The sequence below is a fragment of the Megalobrama amblycephala genome, linkage group LG10 (assembly GCF_018812025.1).
Source record: "Megalobrama amblycephala isolate DHTTF-2021 linkage group LG10, ASM1881202v1, whole genome shotgun sequence".
Classification (NCBI taxonomy): domain Eukaryota; kingdom Metazoa; phylum Chordata; class Actinopteri; order Cypriniformes; family Xenocyprididae; genus Megalobrama; species Megalobrama amblycephala.
Window position 1 is genome coordinate 15,864,075 of NC_063053.1, and position 24,021 is coordinate 15,888,095.

Genomic DNA, 24,021 nt, shown 5'->3' on the forward strand with positions numbered 1-24,021 from the left:
ACAACCATGACCTCAGAAAGAGCTGCCTTGTTTTCCCATTTGAAATCATGGCAAGCGTTTGGGCTCTTTGTCGAACAAATTCTGCAGAGGCCGAATCAGGAGTGAGCCAACACATGTCCTCAAGTACACACGAATACAGACACCTATACATATATAGAAAAAAAACATGCACATGCACACGCACACACACAAACACACACACACACACACACACTCAGAGTCAGGATTAATGGCAGGGAACAAATTTAACCTGCTGTTGGGTGGTCGTGAAAAAGTCCGGATAAACTTTTGACTGCCGAGCATGTCTGAATTATGAAGTGAAATAGATGGGTTCATTTATTTGGAAATGCACATACCAGGTGGCAAGAGCGTGGGACATTATTAATGTAGCTGTCATGTAAATTCCATATAAACACAGGAACAGAGAGGAAATGTACAATTTACAAGCATCTCACTGACCGAAGCCACAAAGCAGCCATTCATTCGCCAGGGCTGCACGTTTAAATAGAAACAAGGTGGTCAATGGTTTCACGTCATCGTTAGCCTCTCAATAAACAAGTGAATTAAACAGGTCTGTCACAAACCTGACTCAAGGTTTTGATTTAACATAGGAAATGTATACTTTGGAGACAAAAAAGAAAAAACAAACAACCAACTTTTGCACTTCATGCAGTCACATTAACTATAAAAAGTGCATGCAGCTACAACATGTGCGATAATGCTTGAAACTTAACATAGTTTGCATTTAAACTATAAAGAACAAATCTGAAATTTATAAAATTGAAGCTCAAGCACCGCAGGTTGGTGCATGACGATCCAGAGCAGAGTGTAGCTCTTGCCGATGGCTGGGCAGCGGCCTCTCTCTCTCTCTCTCTCTCTCCCCCAGATGAGTCATTAACAGGCAGGCAGAACCAAGTGTCCTGGCTTTAAATGCCACCCTCTAAAAATAAACCCCCAATTGCAGCCTGACTAATGTCTCCATCAGTATTCTCTGTTCCTGGCCTGCATGCTAGCTTAAACGCTAACCTGCGCTGAGCACTTTTCTGCAGGAGGGGGGACCACCATCTTGCCCTCTCTCAATGTTAATCATAACACGCTTGGAAATTTCCGCCTTCTTTTACACATATTTCTCTGAGGGTGTTCTTTACACATACCTAGTAGGGAGGGGATCTGCTTTCTCACATAGTCATAAGTTTGGAAAAAGCTGTAATAGCTTTGAAAGGTGTAGAAAGCCTTGTGTTCTACAGTATATATGGGTGTTTCTTCAACTTCAAGCACTTTTATGTCCCAGGGGTTGATTTGTATTAAAATGAACAGATTTTAACATTTCTGTTTTCGTGAAGGTCACATTAAAACTCTCTTGGAAACTTTTTTAACATGCTTTTTCAATATTTTTGCTACTTTTCAAAAGCCTTTTATGTAGAGTATGTTTTACCATTGTCCCAGGCCTAGATTTTTAATCTAAAAATATGAAAGTTATTACATTATTACATTAAAAACCATGATTAACTAAACAAAAGAGTAAAATAATCTAACTTTATTTCTAGTGTGGAAAAAATTTTCACAATTACATGTTTTTACACAAATTACACCCCTTTCACCAAAATGTTCCCCTTAATAAAGTTTTATGAAAAGTGTCTTGAAAAGCATGCTTGATATGAAATGAGACATGAAAAAAATCAAGTCAAACATTTGTGAAAGCACAATTTCTACTCACATAATAATTGACAAATTATGAAAAATTACAAAAATATTATTTAAATTAATCAAATTAATAATTATTTAAATAAGCATTAAATGCTAGCAATGAAATTTGCCTTAGCAAGACAAAGGAGTCATTTATTTCCATAAATCAAGGATTCTCACACTTTGTCAGCCGATCCCCTGTGATGCAAAATACCCCTGAGATTTTATGTTAATATTTCAAAATTTTAACAACACATTCACATGTTCACAATTCTCTGATGTTGGTTATTGGTCAATGGTATGCAGGTAAATAAATAAATAGTTTGTGTTTTATTTCGACTGTTTTTATTTTAAAATATTTACTTCATATTTACATTTTTATGATGCAATTAATTATTATACCTTTTCATCAACTCGCAACCCCCTTCAATTCCTTCACGAACCCCCGGGGCTTCACAAACCCCAGTTTTGGGAAACCCTGCCATAAATGATTGAAATGTCATTTTAATCACAGTCATTTCCACCAGAGAATGATATCAAATACAACAAATAATTTCAGGGTTGTGGTGGAAATGACACCGTGATGAAAATTACAGAGGAATAAAACAGGACAAATTAAATAAACCAGAGCAAATGTGAAAAAGAAGTCTCTCACGAGGGTCCACAGGTCCAAAAATACCCATAGTTCAAGAAACACCAATAAACCATGATACCCTGAATATTCAGTAATCCTCAGAGGAGTTTCCTCCTTTTGAAGAGCAACAAAGGGCAACTCAGCAAAGAAAAACCAAACATGCAAGATGATGTACAATAAAGACGGGTCTCAGGTTGAGGTGAAAGGAGAGGGGAGGTTCCTCCGGGTAGAAGGCGATAAGAACCCACCTTTCAAATAGGGTTACATAAGGCATGAAACAGTGCGGTTAAGCCAGCCCTTATGTGGAATGCAGCGGTTGACTTGGATGCCTACATGGCCCTTTACATCTGAATCGCAGACAGACAGAGTGTCTACGGCCTCCTGTGAGGGCCTCTTCCCCACCGGACCACATTCACCATGTTAATGGAGAGAGATGGAGAGGACTTAATAAAGCTTGGTGGGACACCTGCTCCTAGTCATCCACACTGGGGAATCTGAGCAGCCTGGGTGTTTATTTCACACAAGGGGACTCCAACGGATTGGAATCGAACGCACACACACACACACACACACTCACCCAGGCACAGACACACAGGGGCTCACAGGATTTGGGCTTGAATAACTGTTTTTCAGCACCTTGGAGCACAGACGGCGAGGGGCCCTGCTCTCAGAGGGCTTAAGGAGTCCTGCTCAAAAGCAGCAGCTGCCTCGGGACCTTTCCCCCCTCGCAGGGGCCCAGGGGATCACGTGGCTCGGCTACAATCAAGAGCCTTTTAACCATTTAATCATTTAGCAGAAAGCACACACATATCATTCTCCACCCTAAACAGCTGTCACGGGCCATCCTGAGCCGCTGAAACCAGAGGACGTCATTAACTGCCATAAAACGTGCTCTGAAACAAGTTAGTATTTTATATCTGACACAAAGTTATCCCATGGGATGCTACTCAATCAATGTCAGGACGTCCTGTGTAAAGAGCTTTTGATGTGTACGACTGATAAATTGCAGTCTGCAATAAAAAAAGGCTGTGCGAGCTGCAATACAAGTTCATTTAAATAAATATCCAACAGCAGCTAATGGGTAGTTGACATGAAATACTGTTGGAAAGCTGTACTGTGGTATAATGAGTTGCACTTCATTTTAAACAATCAGCATTTAGCTTTTTTAAAATAATAATAATGTAATTCTTTTAAATAATAATGTAATTCTTTTATCATTAAAGGGGGGGGTATAATGCAATTTCATGTATTCTGACTTATTTACACTGTTAAAGAGCTGGAATCTCATGCTAAACATGGCCAAAGTTTCAAAACACAAGTTGGACGTATGACAAAGTATTTCTGTGCCAAAAATACTCTTCCAAATCCTCACAAACTTCTGGGTCTTTTTTTCAAGTATGTGCCTGTGTGACATCAGAATGGTCAGAATTCGTTGTATGGGCACTTCTCCCGGAAGAGCGCGCGCACACACACGTCGGCCAGAGCGAGAGAATAAGAGCACGCCCATCAACGCGCTTATTTCGCTTTACGGAAGTCATCAGCAGCACTGCACAGGACTTGCTCAAGAAAGACGTGTCACTTTGTTTTTAGACCATGAAATCAACAATGTCACCAAAGAAGTGTGTTTTTGGTTGTGAGGGAAAGATAACCTTGCTTCCCAAAGAACCCAGTGGAGCTGAGAGATTTGTGCACACATTACATTGATGCGCTCTGGTTATTTTAATAACAAATATTGACAGAAACTGATCGTTTCAATCACTTTTTTATTGGTTAAAATAAATGGAGAATATCTTGCGTTCTTCCGTGGCTGCTCGAGGCCTCAGGATCGGTGCTTATGGTTTCATAAACAAGGCCCAGTTCTACGCTGGACTTACAGATCGTTTGAAACTGAAAGATAGAGCGGTCACAGCGATAATGATCTCGGTCATGAGTCAGAACCACAGGTGGAGAGTAAAACTTGTGACAGCTCGTCACTATCTCCGCTGTTTTCAGAAAGACTCGGTACAGCATATGTATCTTTTATAAATATGATAAAACTAAAGACTTTTCGGCGATATGAAGGATGCTATACTACTCTATAGGTACTTAAGTTTAACATGAGATTGGCAGAAACTGTGTGTGATACATTTGTAAGAATATTAAGAATAAAAACTAAGAATATTTAAAATGTTTGTGGTTTTAAGCCTTGCATATTTAAATAAATCAAGAGCAAGAAGACATGAAAGAGAGCTCAATTCTACTCACTGTGTGAGAAGTTCGCACACATCCATAGCACACACTCAGAAAGCAGCATCTCAGACAGAGCACGAATACTGAATGGAGTTGTGTTTCGCTTCTTCTAATTCACACAAAATTATATCAAAATGGCCGTCTTGGTGAGTATTCTTGTTCATAGTTGTTTATGGTTATGAACATAAAACAGCAGAGAAATAAAAGCTTGTGTAACAGTATATCGGAACCGTGCAGTTCTTAAAGTGACAGCAGCCTAATATTCCTGCTTAAACATCAAAAGGCAAAAAAAAGGGTTAGTTGACCCCAAAATGAAAATTCCATCATTAATTACTCACCCTCATGTCATTCCACACCCTTAAAACTTTCGTTCATCTTCAGAACACAAATGAAGATCTTTTTGATGACAAAATGCTGTCAGATTTCCTTCCATTGACTGCCTTTGTAACTACCACTTCTTTGATGCTTCAAAAACTTCATACAGAGATCAGAAAACATAAGCAGAAGCTCAACCAAACCTGCTTCATGCACGAGAACAAACCTCTTCCGGAAGCTCAGCACGTTTGATCTTCCGGAAGAGGTTTGTTCTTGTTCGTTATTCAGGTTAGGTTCAGCTCCTCCTCATGTTCGCTGATCAAAGTTTACATGCGAGTAAAAGCTTAAATTAAATCTGTTCATCATAACAAGCGATCGAGTCTCTTCAAAATATTTGGACTAAACCACTCGATTCATAATGGATTAGTTTTTCGATCTCTTTATGAAGTTTTTGAAGCATCAAAGTGGTAGTTGCAAAGGCAGTCAATGGAAGGAATTCTGTCATCAAAAAGATCTTCATTTGTGTTCTGAAGATGAATGAAAGACTTACGAGTTTGGAACGACATGAGGGTGAGAAATTAATGACAGAATTTTCATTTTGGGGTGAACTAACCATTTAATACATTTTATTTATACAGTGTTATTTTACATTTGTTTACTTTATTTCTGTACCTGAAAACTACTGTTAAAAAAGCACTGTTTATTTCATATGTATCTTTGATCTGTTGTATTTATGTATTTATGTTGGCCTGCTGAATGTTATGGATCCAATCCAGGTTCATTACAAATCATTTGATGATGCAGCAATAAACTAGCTAGTATAACTTTAAAAATGATCAAAACACTATCTATTTTAATGACAAATCTTAAAATAAAGAGAGAAAGTGACAAATATCTGTATCGGCCAATAACTGTTTGTTAAAATTGGTATCAGCCCCAAATATATAGGACATCCAGAAGTATTTCCACACACTTTTTCTTTACACACGGTACCTACGTGTAATCAAACAAAAAAAAATTAATTGAGTTTATTGACCACAGTAACATCTAAAATGTACAACACTCATGTTGCCAACAGGAATTAGGACTTCAAAATCTCTACAAAACTAAGGGAAGATCTAAAAGACAAGTGTTTGCTCCACATGAATTCTCTGTCGAAATCACTCAAGAGGAGAGTTTTCCATTTGATTGGCACTGAAGGCTATATTTAGACAAACAGCTAACAGACGCACTGGGACGCGCTCAAACAATGCAGGATGACACTGAATGTAAAAGCGCCCGTCAATCCTCAATTCAACAGAGTCATCTGGTGCGGCAATTCTTCCAGACCTTCAGGAATTAGAAGCGTGATCAATGGATATATTTTTCCCTCTTTTCTCCCTCTCTTGGGTGAGGCCACTAATCAGCAACACCAAGCTTTGCAACATGGTTTGTTTAATTATTCTGGTAGTTTACAAGGAGACTGAGGACTTCATGGGGGGGAAAAAAACTGGGGAGGGGGCGGATGGGTGCGAAAAACTGGTAATAAATATTGTTGTTACAGCCCTAATTAAATTGTTCAGTAATTTCTCAACACAAAAGAGAACACAGTTTATCTGTTTAAAATCAATAGCCCATTTCACGGTGAGCCACGTCCCAGCAAGACGACAGTGTCATTACTTATTCTGTTCTCTAAGCTTCCACTGCGCTTGTTCTCCCAAGGTTGAATCTGTTATTTTTTCCCCCTTGTTTAAGGAGAGTGAGAGAGTGAGAAAGAGAAAGAGAGGGGGGGGGGAGTCAATAATAATTCCTCTTTTATAAATGGATGGATTTGGCTGTCAGGGGACAGCTTTTCAAATGCAGTGTCTCAGCTCTCTCAATGACTCTTAAGTAATGTCTACAGAGCCACTCACGCACAAATAAGATCATTAAAAGCACTGATTACCTCTGAGCCTTCACCACTCATCTTTAAAATATTCTTTACTCTGACAAGTGGAAAGCCAATTTAAACTGAGATGTTAAAATGAGCCGAATGCGATGTGCTGCAGAGGACACCGTCTTCCAAAACAATTCTGAGGCGGCCCGATGACTGATTACCCAACCGCTTATTTGTTTTGAAACAATTACTGGTAATCATATTGATGTTTATGCGCAGTGCCCTTTCTGAGAAGTAAAACTCCGCTTTGTAATTACATCACTGGAATCTAATCAAGAGGAGATAAACCTTCACCTATGCTAACAACATATTAAAATGCAAATCAGCGCAGTTGCGGATTCGTGCGCACTCGTGGGCCTAATTATCCCGTGATGTCACAGACGCGGTCCTTGTGTTCTGTTTCCTTGGCAATCTATCAATCTGAATCTGCTCATTAACTTTACAAATATTAACGACGAGACGTACAAATCGGAAATAATCTGTTTTTGATGAGCGGCACAGGTGCAGATGAAGCTCGGTGGAAACATGACATCATCGTCGCCCTATCAGACAGACAACATTGAGTCCTGCGGCTGAGTAGGACTCATGTTACCAGATCGCCCCTGAGGTAACGCTACTGAGGTCAGAGGGCAAGACCCCTCGCACACCGTTGCGACTCAGACCCTTGGTCTACCCGGAGAGGATGTGTCTGTGGTAACAGTCTAGGTTTCAATTAGACTGAGAGTTTGAAAGCAGACAGATGGTGTGAGATAGATGGTCCTCTGCTCTTCAAACCTGAAGTAAAAAGACTGCCCTTGGCTGATCTCCTAAGGGAGACACAAGGGATGATCTGTTGAGCTATGATGTTCCGTGTCAATAATTCATATCCACGCAGAGAACACCACGCGGCCTAATGTGAACCATCTACAAGAGCACGACAGCAGCGTTTCATCAGTAATAAAGAAAAAAGGCATTGAAGAATTTTCTAGTCCAATTTACTCCCACAAAATGGCTGTAGGATCTTGGTTTCTGTAAAAGTATGCTCATTTAAGAAACTTTTGGCTGTGAATCAGTCAGAGATAAATGAGGGTAATTACACACATGGCCCAACTGTTTAAATTAGGTTACAAGTTGGGCTACAATACTTTTAACTGCTTGGCTAAAACGAATGCTGAAACTGCCGGTTTCCCCTTGCAAAATACATGGGTTTTGTTTTTGTTTTGTTTGTTTTGTTTTTATAAAAACAGGCCATGTCGGCAGCGTTCAAATGCTGTGCCTCTGATCAACTCCCTAAAAACAAGATAATAAATCAGAAAATAAACAGGACAGATAGTAGACATTTATTCAACCTCATGTTGGTCCAAACCTGTATGACTTAATTTTAGCCATGGAACCCAAAGAGAGAAGTTTTGAAGAATGTTCAAGCTGCTCTCTTCCATACAATAAAAAGTAGATAGTGAAAAAAAAAAGCATCAAACTAATTCAAATCATTTGTGAGCTATATTTCAAGTTTTCTGAAGTCATTTGATAGATGTGGAAAATAAAAAACTAAATTTGATTGCACAATTTACTGTTACCATATTCTATGTTGAAAAGTGCAGCTTAAACATTATGCTGTCACTCAAATAAATCATAATAGAACGACATAAGGTTGAGTAAATGGCAGAATTTTAATCTGAACAAACTAATCATATGTAATAATAATAATATAAACATTTTTATATAATATTTTATATAACATATATCGATTTTTTTGATCTGAGTAAAATATTTAATTGTGATGATAATGATAATAATAATAATAATAATAATAATAATTAATATTATATTTTATATTACATATGCAATAGATTTGTTTTTAATCTGAGAAAACTATTTGTGATAATATTTTAAACATTATATAATATAACATACATAATAAAAAAATTAAATCCGATCAAACTGTGATAATTATAGTAATAATAATAATTTAAACAATACCATTTTAAACATAATATTTTATATAAAACATTAAATACATAATAGAATATTACAAAACATTTATAAATTATAGCATTTATGGAAAGTAAAATGTTAGTTATATAAGTATTCATCTAGAATACTGGTTTTGCCGAAACTGAACAAATCCTGCAGGAGATGACAGTCATCATCACAGCTATTAAAATCTTAAGAATCGTTCAACAATACCACATTAGGAAAAACTTATTCCCCTACAACACACCCAGCACAATACTTCATTACACACCCAGCATATTTTCCATGATGATAGCTGGCTGATGCTCAAGAGCGCTGCAAGTTACAGCTCCACCTGCAGGAGGACCCACGCAGTGCGTTTCAGCAAAACTGCAGGCCAGCCAGGACTAGGGGGCAATAGAGTGCAAATAATCATTCGGCTCTGTTGCTAATGAGGTGCTAGGAAGACAGTAAGCACAGAGCAGCAGGTCTGAGGTCAGTTTTATAGAGTGATTCAAGATGATTAAAGTCAAAGCTGGGGTTTGTGGCTGTTCAAAACCTGACAGCTCAGTGTACAGAACCAAACACTTAACCAGGAGTGAAGAGGGAAAGGCATCTGAATGCTGTCGTAAACATGGCAGGCACGCAAGCTTGTAAGGAGAGCGTGGAGCGGGACCAGCCCATCGCCATCAGGCCAGCATTTAGTGCAGCAGGAAAACAGACGGCCTGGCTGGGCTCCACGGCGGCCCACAGCTTAGCAATTAGAGACCGTCCAGCTTTGACTGGAGAACAAACAGACTTAAAAAAAAAAAAAAAAACACTCTACCTGACTCCCTGTAACACTTGGCTACAACCCGCCTAATGCATCTCAGCAGAAAAAGATCTATGTTCCCACCTGAGAGGGCAAAGACCAATGGAAAATCCCATAGTGGCCATAAAACCCAATGTTGCGTTTCTACGCTGGGCCGCAGTGTACAGTCTGGAGTTTTCCTGGCAGTCAGCTTACTGCCGCCGTAATTCACAGCACATAAATCTAAACAGTCATAACGTACAGCAGTGCTTCAACAATGATGAAGACTGAGAAGAAAGCGAGCGAGAGAGTACGACAAGCGATATCCTCTCTCTCCTTCCTCAAGATGATTCGAGCAGGGACTGGGCAGAAATGGATGCAGGGCTGAGCGTTAAGAGGTTACCGCTCGGACATCGAGCCATTAGGGGAAATCACTTAGAGGACTGGCTGCGAAGGGATGGCTGATGGGAAATGAATCAGGCAGGAGCCAGAGTTGGAGTCGGAGCCACCGGGGACCATTGATTCTGAACCGGACGAGATTCTAGACCATGTAGACAAACCACCTGCTTAAACCCTCCCGCTTCATCTCTAAAGTTGAGGTAAGGTCACCGGTCTGACCCCTGGAACACAATCCCGAGGTATGGCGCTTTATTCTTGCTTCCAGCCAAGACTGGACGAGCACTGGTGCGTGTCTGCCAATGGGAAGGCAGAGTAAGGACGGCTCACACAGGGATAACCTAACAGGAACATACAGTACAAGTTTGTGGCTCATTTTAAGTGAACAGTATTTTTTCCGAGCGTATAGCTCTCGACAGAAGTGTCAGGAACGCAGTTCCGATGATTAATTGTAGCGGTCTCCTCCAACTCTAAAAGCTAAGCATCCCTGCCAATCTATTTTTTCCCTTTCTTTAATGTTGACAAAGCTTTTTGCCCCAAACACTGCTGAGTAAATGTTCATACTGCAAGCGTGCGCAATTTGCAAACAGTTTGTCCCCCTCAAATATACTATTTTTCCCCGATCCTCTGTGCACCTGCAATTTAGCTTTCAGTGTGCAACAGCTCTTTTTTCCTGCCCGCTCTCAAATAAAGAACAGCGCACTCATCAAAATGAGCTCCATCTGAGATACAGGAAACAGTCAGACTCAGCTCTCTCCGGGGGGAGGCAGACTGCCCGCGGGCTGCGTAGCGTTAGGACAATCCACAGAACAAAAGGACAGAGATCAGAGCCAATATGTTCTGCAATTGTCTTGGCATTTATGAACTCAATGTGATGTGTTCTCAATAATTGTTTTAGTTTATACAAATGACTCCATTCAAGAATTTCAAAACAAATAACTTCAGTCAAGCTTTGCCTTTCAGCCTGGGAAACAACTCAATTGTCCATCCCTTGCTAAACAAAACTAATCTGAAATCGGATAAGATTTCCTGTTGTGCAGGAGCAAAAGCCACCCTGCGGCATGATGCTGTGTAAAACTATTAAAATGCTTGGGCGGATGCCTCCACCTGCTGGCTGCCAGTGGTACTGCACCTGCTGTTGGTTCACATGAGCTGATGCCATTCCAAACATGCTGCTGTGTTACTAGACCAACAGCAGCTGCTCCATACTTTAAAACACTGGCACACAAGTCACCTCTTAAAACAGACTTGACTTCAATTACAATGACATATGAACACATTGCAGAGTTATATACAGCTAGCATTTTGTGCCCAAATATTTGGGGTTTCGCAGGTAAAAATGATTAGCTGATGTAAGATCTAAAAAAAAAAAAAAAAAAAAAACAACTTAAGGAACTACACAAATTTAACCATAAAGAAAGTCTATCTTTGTCACAAGATGGCAGTGTTATACAAGTGTGAGTTTAGTGAGTTTAAACCATTTGGTTTATGCAGTGGTCAAGTTTTTTTTTAGTTTTCCTGGTTAGTATGGCTCAGTTATCCCCTGCTGGTAGATGGTGTAACTACACAATCTCATTCTAAAAAGCTTTTTCAATATTAGCACTGTATTCTAACTAATACATATTGTGGATTGTTGTTCTAAAAGGCACATTATATATATATATATATATATAATATTTATATACATATTTACACACACACAACTGGTCAAAAGTTTTTGAACAGTAAGTCTCTTCTGCTGACCAAGGCTTCATTTATTTGATCCAAAATACAGCAAAAACAGTAATATTGTGAAATATTTTTACAATTTAGAAATAACTGTTTTCTGTTTGAATATATTTTAAATTGCAATTTATTTGTGATGGCAAAGTTGAATTTTCAGCATCATTACTGCAGTCTTCAGAGTCACATGATCCTTCAGAAATCATTCTAATATGCCGATTTGCTGCTCAAGAAACATTTATTATTATTATTATTATAAATGTTGAAAACAGTTGTGTACATTTGATGAATAGAAAGTTCAAAAGAACAGCATTTATCTGAAATATAAAGCTTTTGCAACATTATAAATGTCTACACGGTCACTTTTGATCAATTTAATGCATCCTTGCTGAATAAAAATATTCATTTCTTTAATTTCAAAAAAAAAAAAAAAAAAAAACTCTTACTGACCCCAAACTTTTGAATGGTAGAGATAATGTTACAAAAGCTTTCTATTTCAGATAAATGCTGTTCTTTTGAGCTTACATATGCAGAAAATAAACTTCTGCATATGAACATCAAACCCTGTCTGAACTCTGAAGATTGCCGTAACAGGAGTACAGTGATCGGTGACTACGCTCTGCTGCCTCAGGGCCTTGTAAATCACACAGGGACCCATGAATGCCAACTTATGCCCAGACAGTCTATAGCAAAATGCCAGATCATCTGTCTGTGGTCTAAAACTCAAGCACTGTTCAGTCCAAATGACCCAGAATGTAAATGAACAGCATTATGCAATGCAATATTTAAGCAGTAAGCTCTGAGAGGTTGTACAATACTGTGAATGTAGTCATGGCAAAAGGCCGATGTTTGGCACAACGCACTGCAAGCCCTTAAACTCTGATTATATTCACAAAATAAAGTGCCTTATTGCTGACCAAGCAGTAGACACAAAAGCAAAACTTCTACACTGTTTATGCACTATAATTAATTTGGCCTAAAAATGATCTGGTGTACCACACATTCCTAACTACAACTACAAATTGGAACAGTTCTACAATAAGCAAACAAGATTACACTATTGATCTTAGTGTGGGCCTAAGAAAAACAACTGGACAGAGGGTTGTAGATCAGGTTGAATGTGCTTTAAGAGCATGGTTGAATCATATATAGAAGGTTTATCAAGTGTCATGATTAATGCAGAGCATGTCTGGCCTCTCCACCTGTTGCTCACTGGCTGTTTGCCTTTGTGTCAGGATAAGAACAATAAAAAAGAACGGAGCGGGAGAGGATTCAAAACAGTGCAGAGTCACCAAATTTCCATTTCAACTTGAAGCAGTCACAAATAAATTTTTTTTTAAATTCATTGTGGTACATGAAATACATGTGAGGGGCTAAAAAACACTGCACGAGTCAACTGTGAAAGACGTTGAAAGAAGTGACACATTCAGAGAGCTGCCACAACAAAAGGCGCTTTGGATCAAATGCTTGAAGGTTTAGTGGTTGATATACGCCTCCGCACTGCTTTAGACAGATTACAGGCCTTTTCTTACTTTTGTGTGTGTTTTTGAGTTGGCTTGGACCATTTTAAGGATCTGAATTCTTTAAACACAGTGGGGTGTAGGGTGGTCTTTGCTTTTTCTCAGTGGTAAGCCACATTCACTTCTCTTCATACAAGACCAATGAAGAGAGGCCCACAGCTTCAAACATAATACTTGGTGACAAGAGCTTTAGTTCCCACCAGAATCATCACAAGCTACCTACATTAGGAATCTAAAGACAGCAAAGAAACATTTAATGAATGAATTAATCATTTAGAGATGAAGTTACTGGCCCACAAGAGATAATCATTAGCAAACTGAAGGTCTCACAGGCATCCGTGTGCATAAACCAGGAAGGAACAGCCCAATGAGTTACAGACAATATGCGATATTGTTTAAAGTGTGATGAACGGTCCCCCTCATGATCATATGTTCTACATTGTGCATGCTGAAGTGATGCATTGTTGAGGTTTGCACACAGAGAGAGGAAGAGCACAGCGCAGCTGAGTAAACCAATAGAGGGGCAAAAGGTCCCCGTCTGATCTGTCTTTCTGGCTCATTCTTGACTTAAACACACTAAAATCTATGAATCCAAACAAAAACAACCCTACAACCTTTTGTAATGCATTTCTAAGAAGAGCTTGTTACACTCAAACACAATCTGATCTGGACAGCCAAACATTTCCTATGACCATAGTGTTTTGGAAAACAGAAAAAAATAAAATAAAATTAACAAAAATATTCAAGTCATCATGAGTTCCATGTTTATGTTTAACATTTACATAACATGGATACACATCATAAACAGATGGTAGATCTGTTTACTTGACTGATTATTATCCTTCTTTCTTGATTCTGTTTTAAAGTGAACGTTCACCAAAAAACAAACAAAAAAACCCCAAATCTGTTATTATTAACCCTCACGTTGTTCTCATATCCTCTTGAGAACCAGAAAAAGAAAAAAAAAAGTTTTGTGAATTTATGTATTTATTTATAGGCCATTACATTGTTTGGAGCATAAGAAACAAATGGAATAAAGATATTTTTGAAAAAATATATATTTTGCGTTATGTTATGCTATGTTCTCTGTAGAGGACACCAGGACCCATTTATTAAGAAAATTAAGTCATGAAAAGACATGAACAAGCAAAAACAATGTTTTTTTTTTCCATTCACCAATCAATTTTTTTTTATCCAAACTTTGTAAAAAGATGCTTCTTAAATATGTTATGAAAGATATAACAGAATGATTTGATGCACCATTTTACTTTATGCAATATGCATGTAAACATCCATTCCCATGCATCTATACACTGCATATTTACATATTAATGTTTTCTTGGGGGAACATGTAATGAAAAAAGATGTGTAATAATGGGAGTAATAATTGGGAATATTTTCATAAGAATACTGACATATCATTTCTTTCCCTATTCATTTGTCGTCTCCAAAATGCCTGATATGCCATGATTTAAGTCCTGGTGTCCTCTACAGTGGACATGTATGAAATCAATGCCCTGTTTCACAACAGAAAGTCATATAGTGATGTGAAACCTGAGATGTTGATTTCTAACAAACAATTTGAAAATTAGTCAGATTTAAATGAAAATTACAAAATATTATCATATTTCCATAAGACATGACATGTAAAGTTGTCCACTACAGCAGTTTCCCAACCCTGTTCCTGGAGGCACACCAACACTACACATTTTCCAATTCTTCCTAATCAAACACATCTGATTCAACTCATCAGCTTGTTAGTAGAGACTCCAAGAAGAGAAATATATGGGTCAGATAAGGGAGACATCCAAAATATGTATTGTTGGTGTGCCTCCAGAAACAGGGTTGGGAAAAACTGCTCTACAGAGGCCAAATGTCTATTCCTAGGTCTTGGGAGGATGGCTAATGACTTTATATATGTTAACAGTTTGACACCTTTTATTAATCTTGGATGATGCTAATTTCATCACATAATTCTACGCAAGTAATATACATGTGACATTTTAAGTTAATTAATAAACAAATAATTAATATTATAATAAAATAATGATATAGTTAATGTTTTTGGGATGAACATGATTAATAAATACCGTAAAAATCCTGTTCATTGTCAGTTCATGCATTAAGTAATGTTAATGAGTGTAACTGTAACCACAACCAGCTTTCTTTTGTGGAGCACAAGAAGTGTTAAAACATCTCAAAACTGCTTTTTCCAATAAACAACAGTATACAGTGGCCAGAAGTGGTAAAGCACCAAAAAGGACCATCGTAATTAGGGCCAAAGCCAAAGGCTGAAGGCCCTATTGTTTTCCTTAGGAAAATTATTTTTTTTCGACTATTCAGGCATTTTTGGGGCCCTTAACATGCTCGAAAACTCTTGAAACTTTGCACACACATCGGAATCGTCGGCCATCGGGGCCGGGCAGAAGCTGGTACCCGGGTGTTGCAGGGGGGTTCAACAGCGCCCCCTTGAATTGTGTCTAAAAACTTGGTCCATATATCAAACACGCTTGCACGTATTAGTATGAAACTTGGTACACATATAGACCTCATCGGGCCTAACAACTTTCATGCTCTAAGTTATAGGTCACCTCAACAGGAAGTCAGCTATTATGAGTTGTTTGGAAAACGCATGCTCTGGATTTTGATATACTCCTCCTAGATGATTAATCCGATCACCACCAAACTCGGTCAGCATGAAGTCAAGACATTGAGGATGCTAAATTGTGAGCGGAATTTTGATATCTCGAACGGTTTGACCATGGCGAGGCAACAACAGTCACCAAACTCGGTATACATATTATTCTCATTAAGCCGGACAACTTTCTAATTTACAGTCATTAACTCCAACCAACAGGAAGTCAGATATTTTGGTTTGAATGTGGATTTTTCACACACACACACACACACACACACATAGACGTAGACTCTCTCTGTCCACCCCCTCCCTCCCTCCTCTCCCCCTCCCTCCTTCAGTCTCTGTGTGTGTGTGTGTGTGTGTGTGTGTGTGTGTGTGTGTGTGTGTGTGTGTGTGTGTGTGTGTGTGTGTGTGTGTGTGTGTGTGTGTGTGTGAGAGAGAGAGAGAGAGAGAGAGAGAGAGAGAGAGAGAGAGAGAGAGAGTGAGTGAGTGAGTGATTTTTTTTTTAATAAATTCAAATTTATTAAAAAAAAATCTTTAAGTAAATTTCACATGATTATAAAAGTGCCTGTTTAAAATAAACTTGCATAAGTGAGCAGAAAAATCTACCTTACTATTACCTGAGACTGACATTAAAATTGTCTTTGCAGGTTCTGTGATTTGGCTTTAATTATTTACTTTATTTTTCATCTTATACCAGACATATTGAAATTAAATGAAAGCATGCTTTTGGTGCATAAGATTGGTCCACAAACAATAGCTCAGGGAGGTCAAAAAACACATGAAGAGAAATGTTAGGATTATACAACATCAGCAATCACAGACATTCGCATTAAGGCTGGATTAGATTTCTCAGAGCACTGTGGAGTTTGCACAAATAATAGTATATAATTTGCTCTAGAATTTTTATAGGGGTTGTCTGAGAAAAAACACAGACATGTCAGATTAACATGACATTCTACACTCATTTGAAATTGACTTATGATATTCTATGACATGAAAGTCATCTCAATTTAAACAATCTCATGGGGCCAGTTGTTCAAAAAGTTTAATCTGGATCAGAATGATCTGGATTTGGAAATCCCATGTTTTGCTATCCAGGATCAGGTAATCCATCTTACTTTTGTGCTGGTTTTTCAAAGAATAATTGGATTAGATCACCATGATCCAGATGCACACTTTTCCAGATTACCAAATCTGGATTACCAGTGCTCTATGGAGCCCCTAAAGGGACATGATGATAGAGAGAATATGGGTTTTGAATTAAATATAATATTTTTGTTGGATATTTACAGCTGTTTGGGGATTGTTTTATGGCACCAAAATCTTTTTTACTTTACAGTAGGTTACCGAAAGGCTAAATATGTAGGTTAATGTCTACTTCTAATTTATTTAACAGTTAAACTAATCAAGAGCAAAATAAAAAAAATGTGTATGTATATTACATGATATAAATGTTGTATTTTTTTTACCAGTTTTAAAGTTTTACTACATTTTCCTCCTGGAATCCACCTTGAAATCCTACCCCCTGTTGGGATCAGGATAATCCTGTTTTTTTTGGATCAAAGTTATCCAAATTCGACTGACAAGTTTTGAACAACACAAACTGAAGGTTTGATCCAGATTAAAACTAGGATTGGATTCCGTGATCTAATCTGATTTCAGAATCCCTTTTTCCTTTTGAACAACTCATTTTCAAGATTTGATCCAATCCAATGGCCGAAATCCGATCAGATTACTTTTGAACAACTGGCCCATGGATGTGGCTGTTGTGGTCTGTGATCATAGGAGCATCAGCTGCTGCAGTAAATGTGGTGTGAATTTGACATAGTCCTTTTATGTTTAACCGTTTTAAATGGCCATTGCCTGCCGTGCCGTTGCCCTGAATCCACCAGGGTGGCGGTGCCTCCGGGCTTTGGCCCGTCATCGCAGCTTGCAGCTATATTTTCCTCTTGTGCTCCACAGAAGGCAGCCAGCCATACTGGTTTGAAACAACATGAGGGTAAGTTCTCTCTTTTTTTGCCTTTAAAACTACACCAATAAATGTTAGCATTGTATGATGACGCGTCAGGCTGAATTACTCTATGAAATATGTTCTAATTTTGCATCAGCAATACGCCTACTGTTCAAACTCTGTCCATTCCAGCATCCACTTGCCGCCTTCTGACCAAACATAACTGCACATGAACAATTTCCAAACCAAGATGATTAAGGAGGAGTATACTGGGTAAAAATGAAGTTCTCAAAACTAACTACACAGAAGGAAAACAAGTTAAATATATCACAAATTGCATGCAATTACTTGCAGTAAACAATACATTCCGATTCTAGTTCTCATCAGCTGACTCCTAAGATCATTACCAAAAGCAGGACATACTGTATATTAAGTAAAAGCACTCTTAAACCTGCTCTAGCCACTCAGATCTGAGCTTTTAGGATCCAACTATGACATCAAGATGCTCAGACAAAAGCGCATGTTGCCCTAAAGCTATGATTCTGAAAATTACTAATGCCACACTCTCAGTATCTCATACGGAATCACTCTATGAGAGTCTAGTCATTATGGGACACACTGCTGAGACCAAAGAGTACAATTTCAGACTCATCAAATAGCAGCTTTCACACATGATTAGATCAAGGGAAGTGGGATCAGATGAATCCAGCCTTCTGAACATAATTCAGAGTTGTCAGTATCCCACTAATGCGCTAAACATCCTTCTAATCTTTGCATTAAAGAGGATCAATCATTTAGATCAGATGTTAATCAACATGGGGTAACATCAATACACAAGATGGCAACAAAACTACAATGGTGCTTTGTAATGCATTGTACAGGCACTTCCCTCCTGAGGAGATCTCACATCCTCTAAAGATGAAATGAAGCGAGACTGCTTTGTTGGCAATGGCATACAGGCATGTGAATAAAATAATTGAACATATGCATGTGGTCCTAAATAAGGAATTACTCTAGAGAAGCAGATTATGACACATGCCACCAGAGCCATTCTCCTGAACACAGTAGACTCCACATCACATGATGTAAAAAGTAAAAAATATTTTTTTTTTCTTCATTTGAAGGGATGATAGCCTATAATCAGTCATCAGTATCATTGAACATACCAAAATGGCCAAAACAAACAGTGTCCTCTATTGAAACAAACAGTATAACACTGGTAAAAGATACTTACATTTCCTTGTGTTTCTCCTCTGCTAAAATCTGGTCATTTGCCTTAAGTCCATACCTGTGAGACACACAAAGAAAATGCATCTTTGTAACCGCAGATTTACTAATCAAGAACAAGTCTCAGAAAGGACATAGCTTTATTTTTTCTAGCTTAAAAAGTTTCATTATGGTCAAAAGTGATGTTAACACATGAATTTCTAAGTGAATATGTGCCATGTATTGTTTTCACTATTCACAATGAACAGCTAAACATCTTGAAATTTACTCTCCTAACAGATACTGTCAATAAACAATCTACACAGAACAGATCTGTCCGTCCATGAGATAAAGATGTGTTGTGACGGCACATTTTACTAAGACGGCTGTAGGTGAAGGTCTTAGGCCTAACCCAAAATAAAGCTTCTTTCATTGAGCCATAATCAGTTGAGCCTCATCAACTTAAAACATCATTAAGTGAGTCCATTAATTTGCCTACTTCATTTTAAACTGAACTCTGTATCTGATTCTATCAAAGAACTGCTTTACAACACGGTCAATTATGAGTCATTCGTAACAGAAGAAATAGAACTTGGTGTGCATTTAAAAATGGAAACCATCTGACGGCTCTCTGAAGTCTGTGTTTGTGGAACAAATGTTCATAACAGTTCATCTAATAAGGTGCAATTTTACATCTGAAGAGGATTATGGAACAAAACACTGACTCATCGCAACCACTAGAGGCCTTATGGAGATCACATGACTAGGAAGGACAAGTCCCAGAGTGCCTTCTTTTACCTAAGAGTATGAAGCAACAGTAATGTTGTTTGGATACAAAGGCCAAATAATAAAAAGACTTTTGAATATAACTTACACTACCCTTCAAAAGTTGGGGTCGGTAAGATTTTTTTTTCTTTAAGAAATTAATGCTTTCATTTATCAAGGATGCAAGAACAAGTACATGCTTTTACAAAGTTACTAAAGATTTCTACTTCAAATAAATGCTGTTTCTGAACTTTCTTTTCATCAAGAATCCTGCACAGCTGTTTTCAACATTTATAATAATAATAAATGTTTCTTGAGCAGCAAATCGGCATATTAGAATGATTTCTGAAGGATCATGTGACACTGAAGACTGGAGTAATGATGCTGAAAATTCAGCTTTGCCGTCACAGGAATAAAATACATTTTACAATATAATAAAATAGAAAACAGTTATCTTAAATTGTAATCATATTTCACAGTATTACTAATGTTACTGTATTTATCATCAATTAATTAAATGCAACCTTGATGAGCATAAAAGGCTTCTTAAACTTAAAACATAAAAAAAAGTCTTACCGACTTCTAACTTTTGAAGGTAGTGTATGTAAACTAGGGGGATCTTGGTTGTGATTTTCTCTCAAATGAAAAGAAAGGTTGACAAATTAACCAGATAGTCAAACCTTAATTTGACAGCAAAAAAATATATTTAAGAGAACATAATAAGTGACCAAGTGGCATTACTGAGATTTAGGTGTCCTGAAGGAGCAGGTTTCTCACAGACCAATCAAATTGCTCAAGTTGCTAAAACTGTTTTCTATTATCATGTGCTGGGCCAAATTCTAATCATTAAATAGGCAGCTTACTGATCTTTCTCAATGCATCTTAGTAATCTATTCTTTGACTCTGCCCTGCAAACATCAGGTCATGCAACCAAACAGCTCTACACTTGGTATAGATCAATTGGAAATCATTACAGTCAAAGTCTGCCACAAGTCCAGCTGTTCTGTCTGAAACAGCAGTTTTAAGATTATTTCCCAACCAATTTGCAATACTGCTGCCAGCTTGGATACAATGGGCTGTAGTTTAGTAGTAGATAAATGTGTGAATAGATAGATTATAGCTTCCAGCATATGAGAAGTTAAATATGATCAGCTCATATCTTTTTCGAATAATGCAAACAATATAAAACAGATCAAACCAGTTTAATCTGCATATTTTAAATGGTGATGAAAGGTCAAATTCGGTTGCTCACAAGTGAAAACATCTGCTTTGTAAAACCTCTCTAAGTGTGCCACCTCACGGTCATGTTAAGGCAAGGACGCTAATGGCAAGACGGGCACTGCCAGTGTGTTTGAGGTTATGTAATGGAAGGGGGTGAGTGGGCAGAGGGGCATTGTTTTATGACTAGTATTGGAATGGCAGCTCTGCAAGTAGGCCTACGTGTCAAACAGGAGATTTCCTCTTAGTTGCCGTGTCCGTGGCACTCTCCTCCTTAAAGAACAAGGACACTTGGCCTAATAAACACAGTAGGTTTAATTTCTTAGCAAAAAAAAAAAGAAAAATAATACTATGATGAACCCAAAAGCTACTGGGCTTCCAACGTCTGTTCAAATCTAAACATGGGCTGACCAAAGATTAACCACTGGGTGACAGACAAAAAAACAAAAAAAAAAACAAGACAAGACAAAATGTTGACAACACACTGATGCAAAACGTACAGCAGTGCCAAGCCATGTTATCAAACAGATTCAAATCAAAATTGATTTTAAAGGAACAAGTGACTTACTTGTCTAGAAAGTCTTTGTCCACCACAGCACAGATGTCAAGCAGGGGGTTTCCCATCCCGAAAAGGGCATTTTGACTGCAAAAGAAAAACATGCGTGTCCAGTTAAGACATTGAGACAACAATCGAGTAATCCTGAACACAGACACAACCATAGTTACACTAAAAACACAGGGCTTTTGTGATTCACTTGCATGATGTGTCTTCTAAAGATAGCTGGGACATTTCTTGTACCCGGCAGACTATTTTCAGCATTTTCACCAAAAATTCAAAAAATGTGCATTTTTCTCTTGAGGGGCAAAACTGAACCCAACAGAAATTCAGCATGGAAATATGGAAGATTCAGTCAAGCATAAACTACAGCACATTACATAATTTGAAGGGGAAAAAAAGCTGTAAGTACTTTTTCAAGGAATCCATGGTTAAGCTTCAAGCCAGATTATGTTTTGTCTATCGGTTGCAGAATTACTTAGTATTTATTTAGCAAGCAGAACGTCATGTCATAAATGATTTAAACTAGGCAATAAAACATTTAAGAAAGCATTAGACAGTCACTACATCTAACAAACCAAGCATTCAAGCACGTGGCTGAGTGACTGACCGTTCATTCACCCTGGATGAGACATGTGGTGGGAGACCCTAAGACTAAAACGTTGCCTCTAATCTATTGCTGACAGATGTGATAAAATTACTAATTTTGCAATGTATTTGAATTATATATTATCCTGTATTATTAACGTAAAGAAGTAAGTGAGCACTTACAAATACTAGAAAGAAAGAAACATGAATTATCTATTAACATGAATGAACAGGCAACAAAACTCTTCTAAATGAACTCCATTCACGCTCCTACACTTATTGTTTCGTACAAGTTATGGGAAACTTGTGAATAAGCACAGATGTGTCAGTGTGGGAGTTTGTGAAGCTTGGTGTGCTCTAAAACAGATGTTTAGGGGGTGCTGTATAATAAAATTATTTATGTAGTGACTAAATTTCTTCTGCAACTAAAAATTAAAAACAGCCATCTCAGCAAACAAGGTAAATAAGCAAACTATGTAGAAAGGAAACAATATAACACCGCATTTTGTGAGCTTCCATTAGCCAAAACATACCAAACTTCACCAAATTCTCTTATAAACACGTTATGAGTTTTAAAAAAATCATTTTTTGTTTACATTATGGTATGACAAGATTTTAAAAAGTATTAAAATCCTCAAAAAGCTGAATACGTGTTTAGCCCTACCTGGCTGTAGGCATGAGGATGGTTTGAGGTGATGCTGACTGGAGTTTAATGACAGCCAGACAGCGCTCTGCAATGTTAGTACTCAGACGAAAGAGCAACTCGCTGCTGATTGGCTGAACGAACAGCAGCATCGACTGCTGATTGGCTGAGAAATAGGAGGAGCGTTCAATGTCCCCTGTTTATGCTTTTTTAGCCTTAAAATGTTTAGGCGCCAAATATAAAAAAAAAAAATTAACCTAAATGTAAATTTTAAACGCAAATACTACATTTCCCATTCATTATGCAAATAAGTACAAACAACTATGACCAATATCCAGCTGTGAGCTAACATGACAATGCTTGCACACTATAATCAACTAATCTTACTAGAATAAACACATTTGTCATAACTGAAACTTCGTAATGACAGCACAGCTAAAGCCACCGCATATCTGGAAAGATTGATGTCAAAAGGGTTGGGAGAGTAATACCAGCCGGATCTCTTGATCTACACAACTTGAACCGACTTGAAACTGAACCGACACTTCTCTTGTGTATGCATGCATGATATACTGATTTGATATATGCATGCATGTTCATTAATGCTGTGATGATGTACAGCATGAAGACTTTTTGTGCAGCAGAGCAAGACAGCATAACAAAAGACACGTGGAGCCGAGGGGACGCACTCCAGTGGACGATATAAAACACTCAAGGACAGCGGAAACATTAATCATACATGCACAACAACACGGGAACATCTTTCGTTCATGTATAAGTAAATTTACACACTTATACATACGTGGAATACTTTGGATATTTTTCACTCCTAAAAAATGCCACATGATCACGAGTTTGCGATTTAAGCTTTGCAGCAAATTCATTAGCTGCATTCATCGGCATTGCTCATAGTTAATGTGAAAATGCCCAATACATTCCTGGCCAATGAAACAACAATGTGCCTTTGAGAGAAAACACTGAGTTGCCAGCACATGGACTTTAAGTGACACGCAAGACTACTAGACCTCTGACCCAAAAGTGCCCGCAAAGAAACCGCCCCATGTTTAACAAAATACACAAAACACGCTTGACACTGTGGTTCTACACTCCTCAAACGATGCTTGTGTTTACTGTACCTGAGCTTTTTTTCCTCAAGTTTAATCCTTTTGGCTTTAGGTTCATCGGACGCCATGCTGCAATCTGAAAGTGCTCTATCAAATACGCTGCTCCAGGCACCTTGTTGAGCGAATGAAGCATCGTCTGGGGTTGCGGATGGTGAATAGTTCTCTTGATTCGAATCATTTTAATGAATCG

At 38.0% G+C, this 24,021-nt stretch overlaps 1 protein-coding gene across 6 annotated transcripts in view; it reads right to left on the minus strand.

Annotated features, from left to right (window-relative positions):
• Nucleotides 1-23,999, minus strand: part of adka (adenosine kinase a) — a 157,918-nt gene extending 133,919 nt beyond the window's left edge. For 2 of the 6 annotated variants that reach the window (XM_048204880.1, XM_048204879.1), the window contains exons 1-3: nucleotides 23,844-23,999; nucleotides 21,489-21,563; nucleotides 18,966-19,019 (exon numbers count right to left, since the gene is read on the minus strand). In XM_048204880.1, the coding sequence (XP_048060837.1) occupies nucleotides 18,966-19,019; nucleotides 21,489-21,563; nucleotides 23,844-23,899 (185 nt within the window). In that variant the 5' untranslated portion in view covers nucleotides 23,900-23,999. Of the gene's footprint in view, nucleotides 1-18,965; nucleotides 19,020-21,488; nucleotides 21,564-22,728; nucleotides 22,879-23,843 lie in introns of those variants that run through there. The other 4 variants (XR_007186771.1, XM_048204877.1, XM_048204878.1 and 1 more) reach the window with 4 other exon arrangements.
• Between the last annotated feature and the right edge of the window lie 22 nt (nucleotides 24,000-24,021).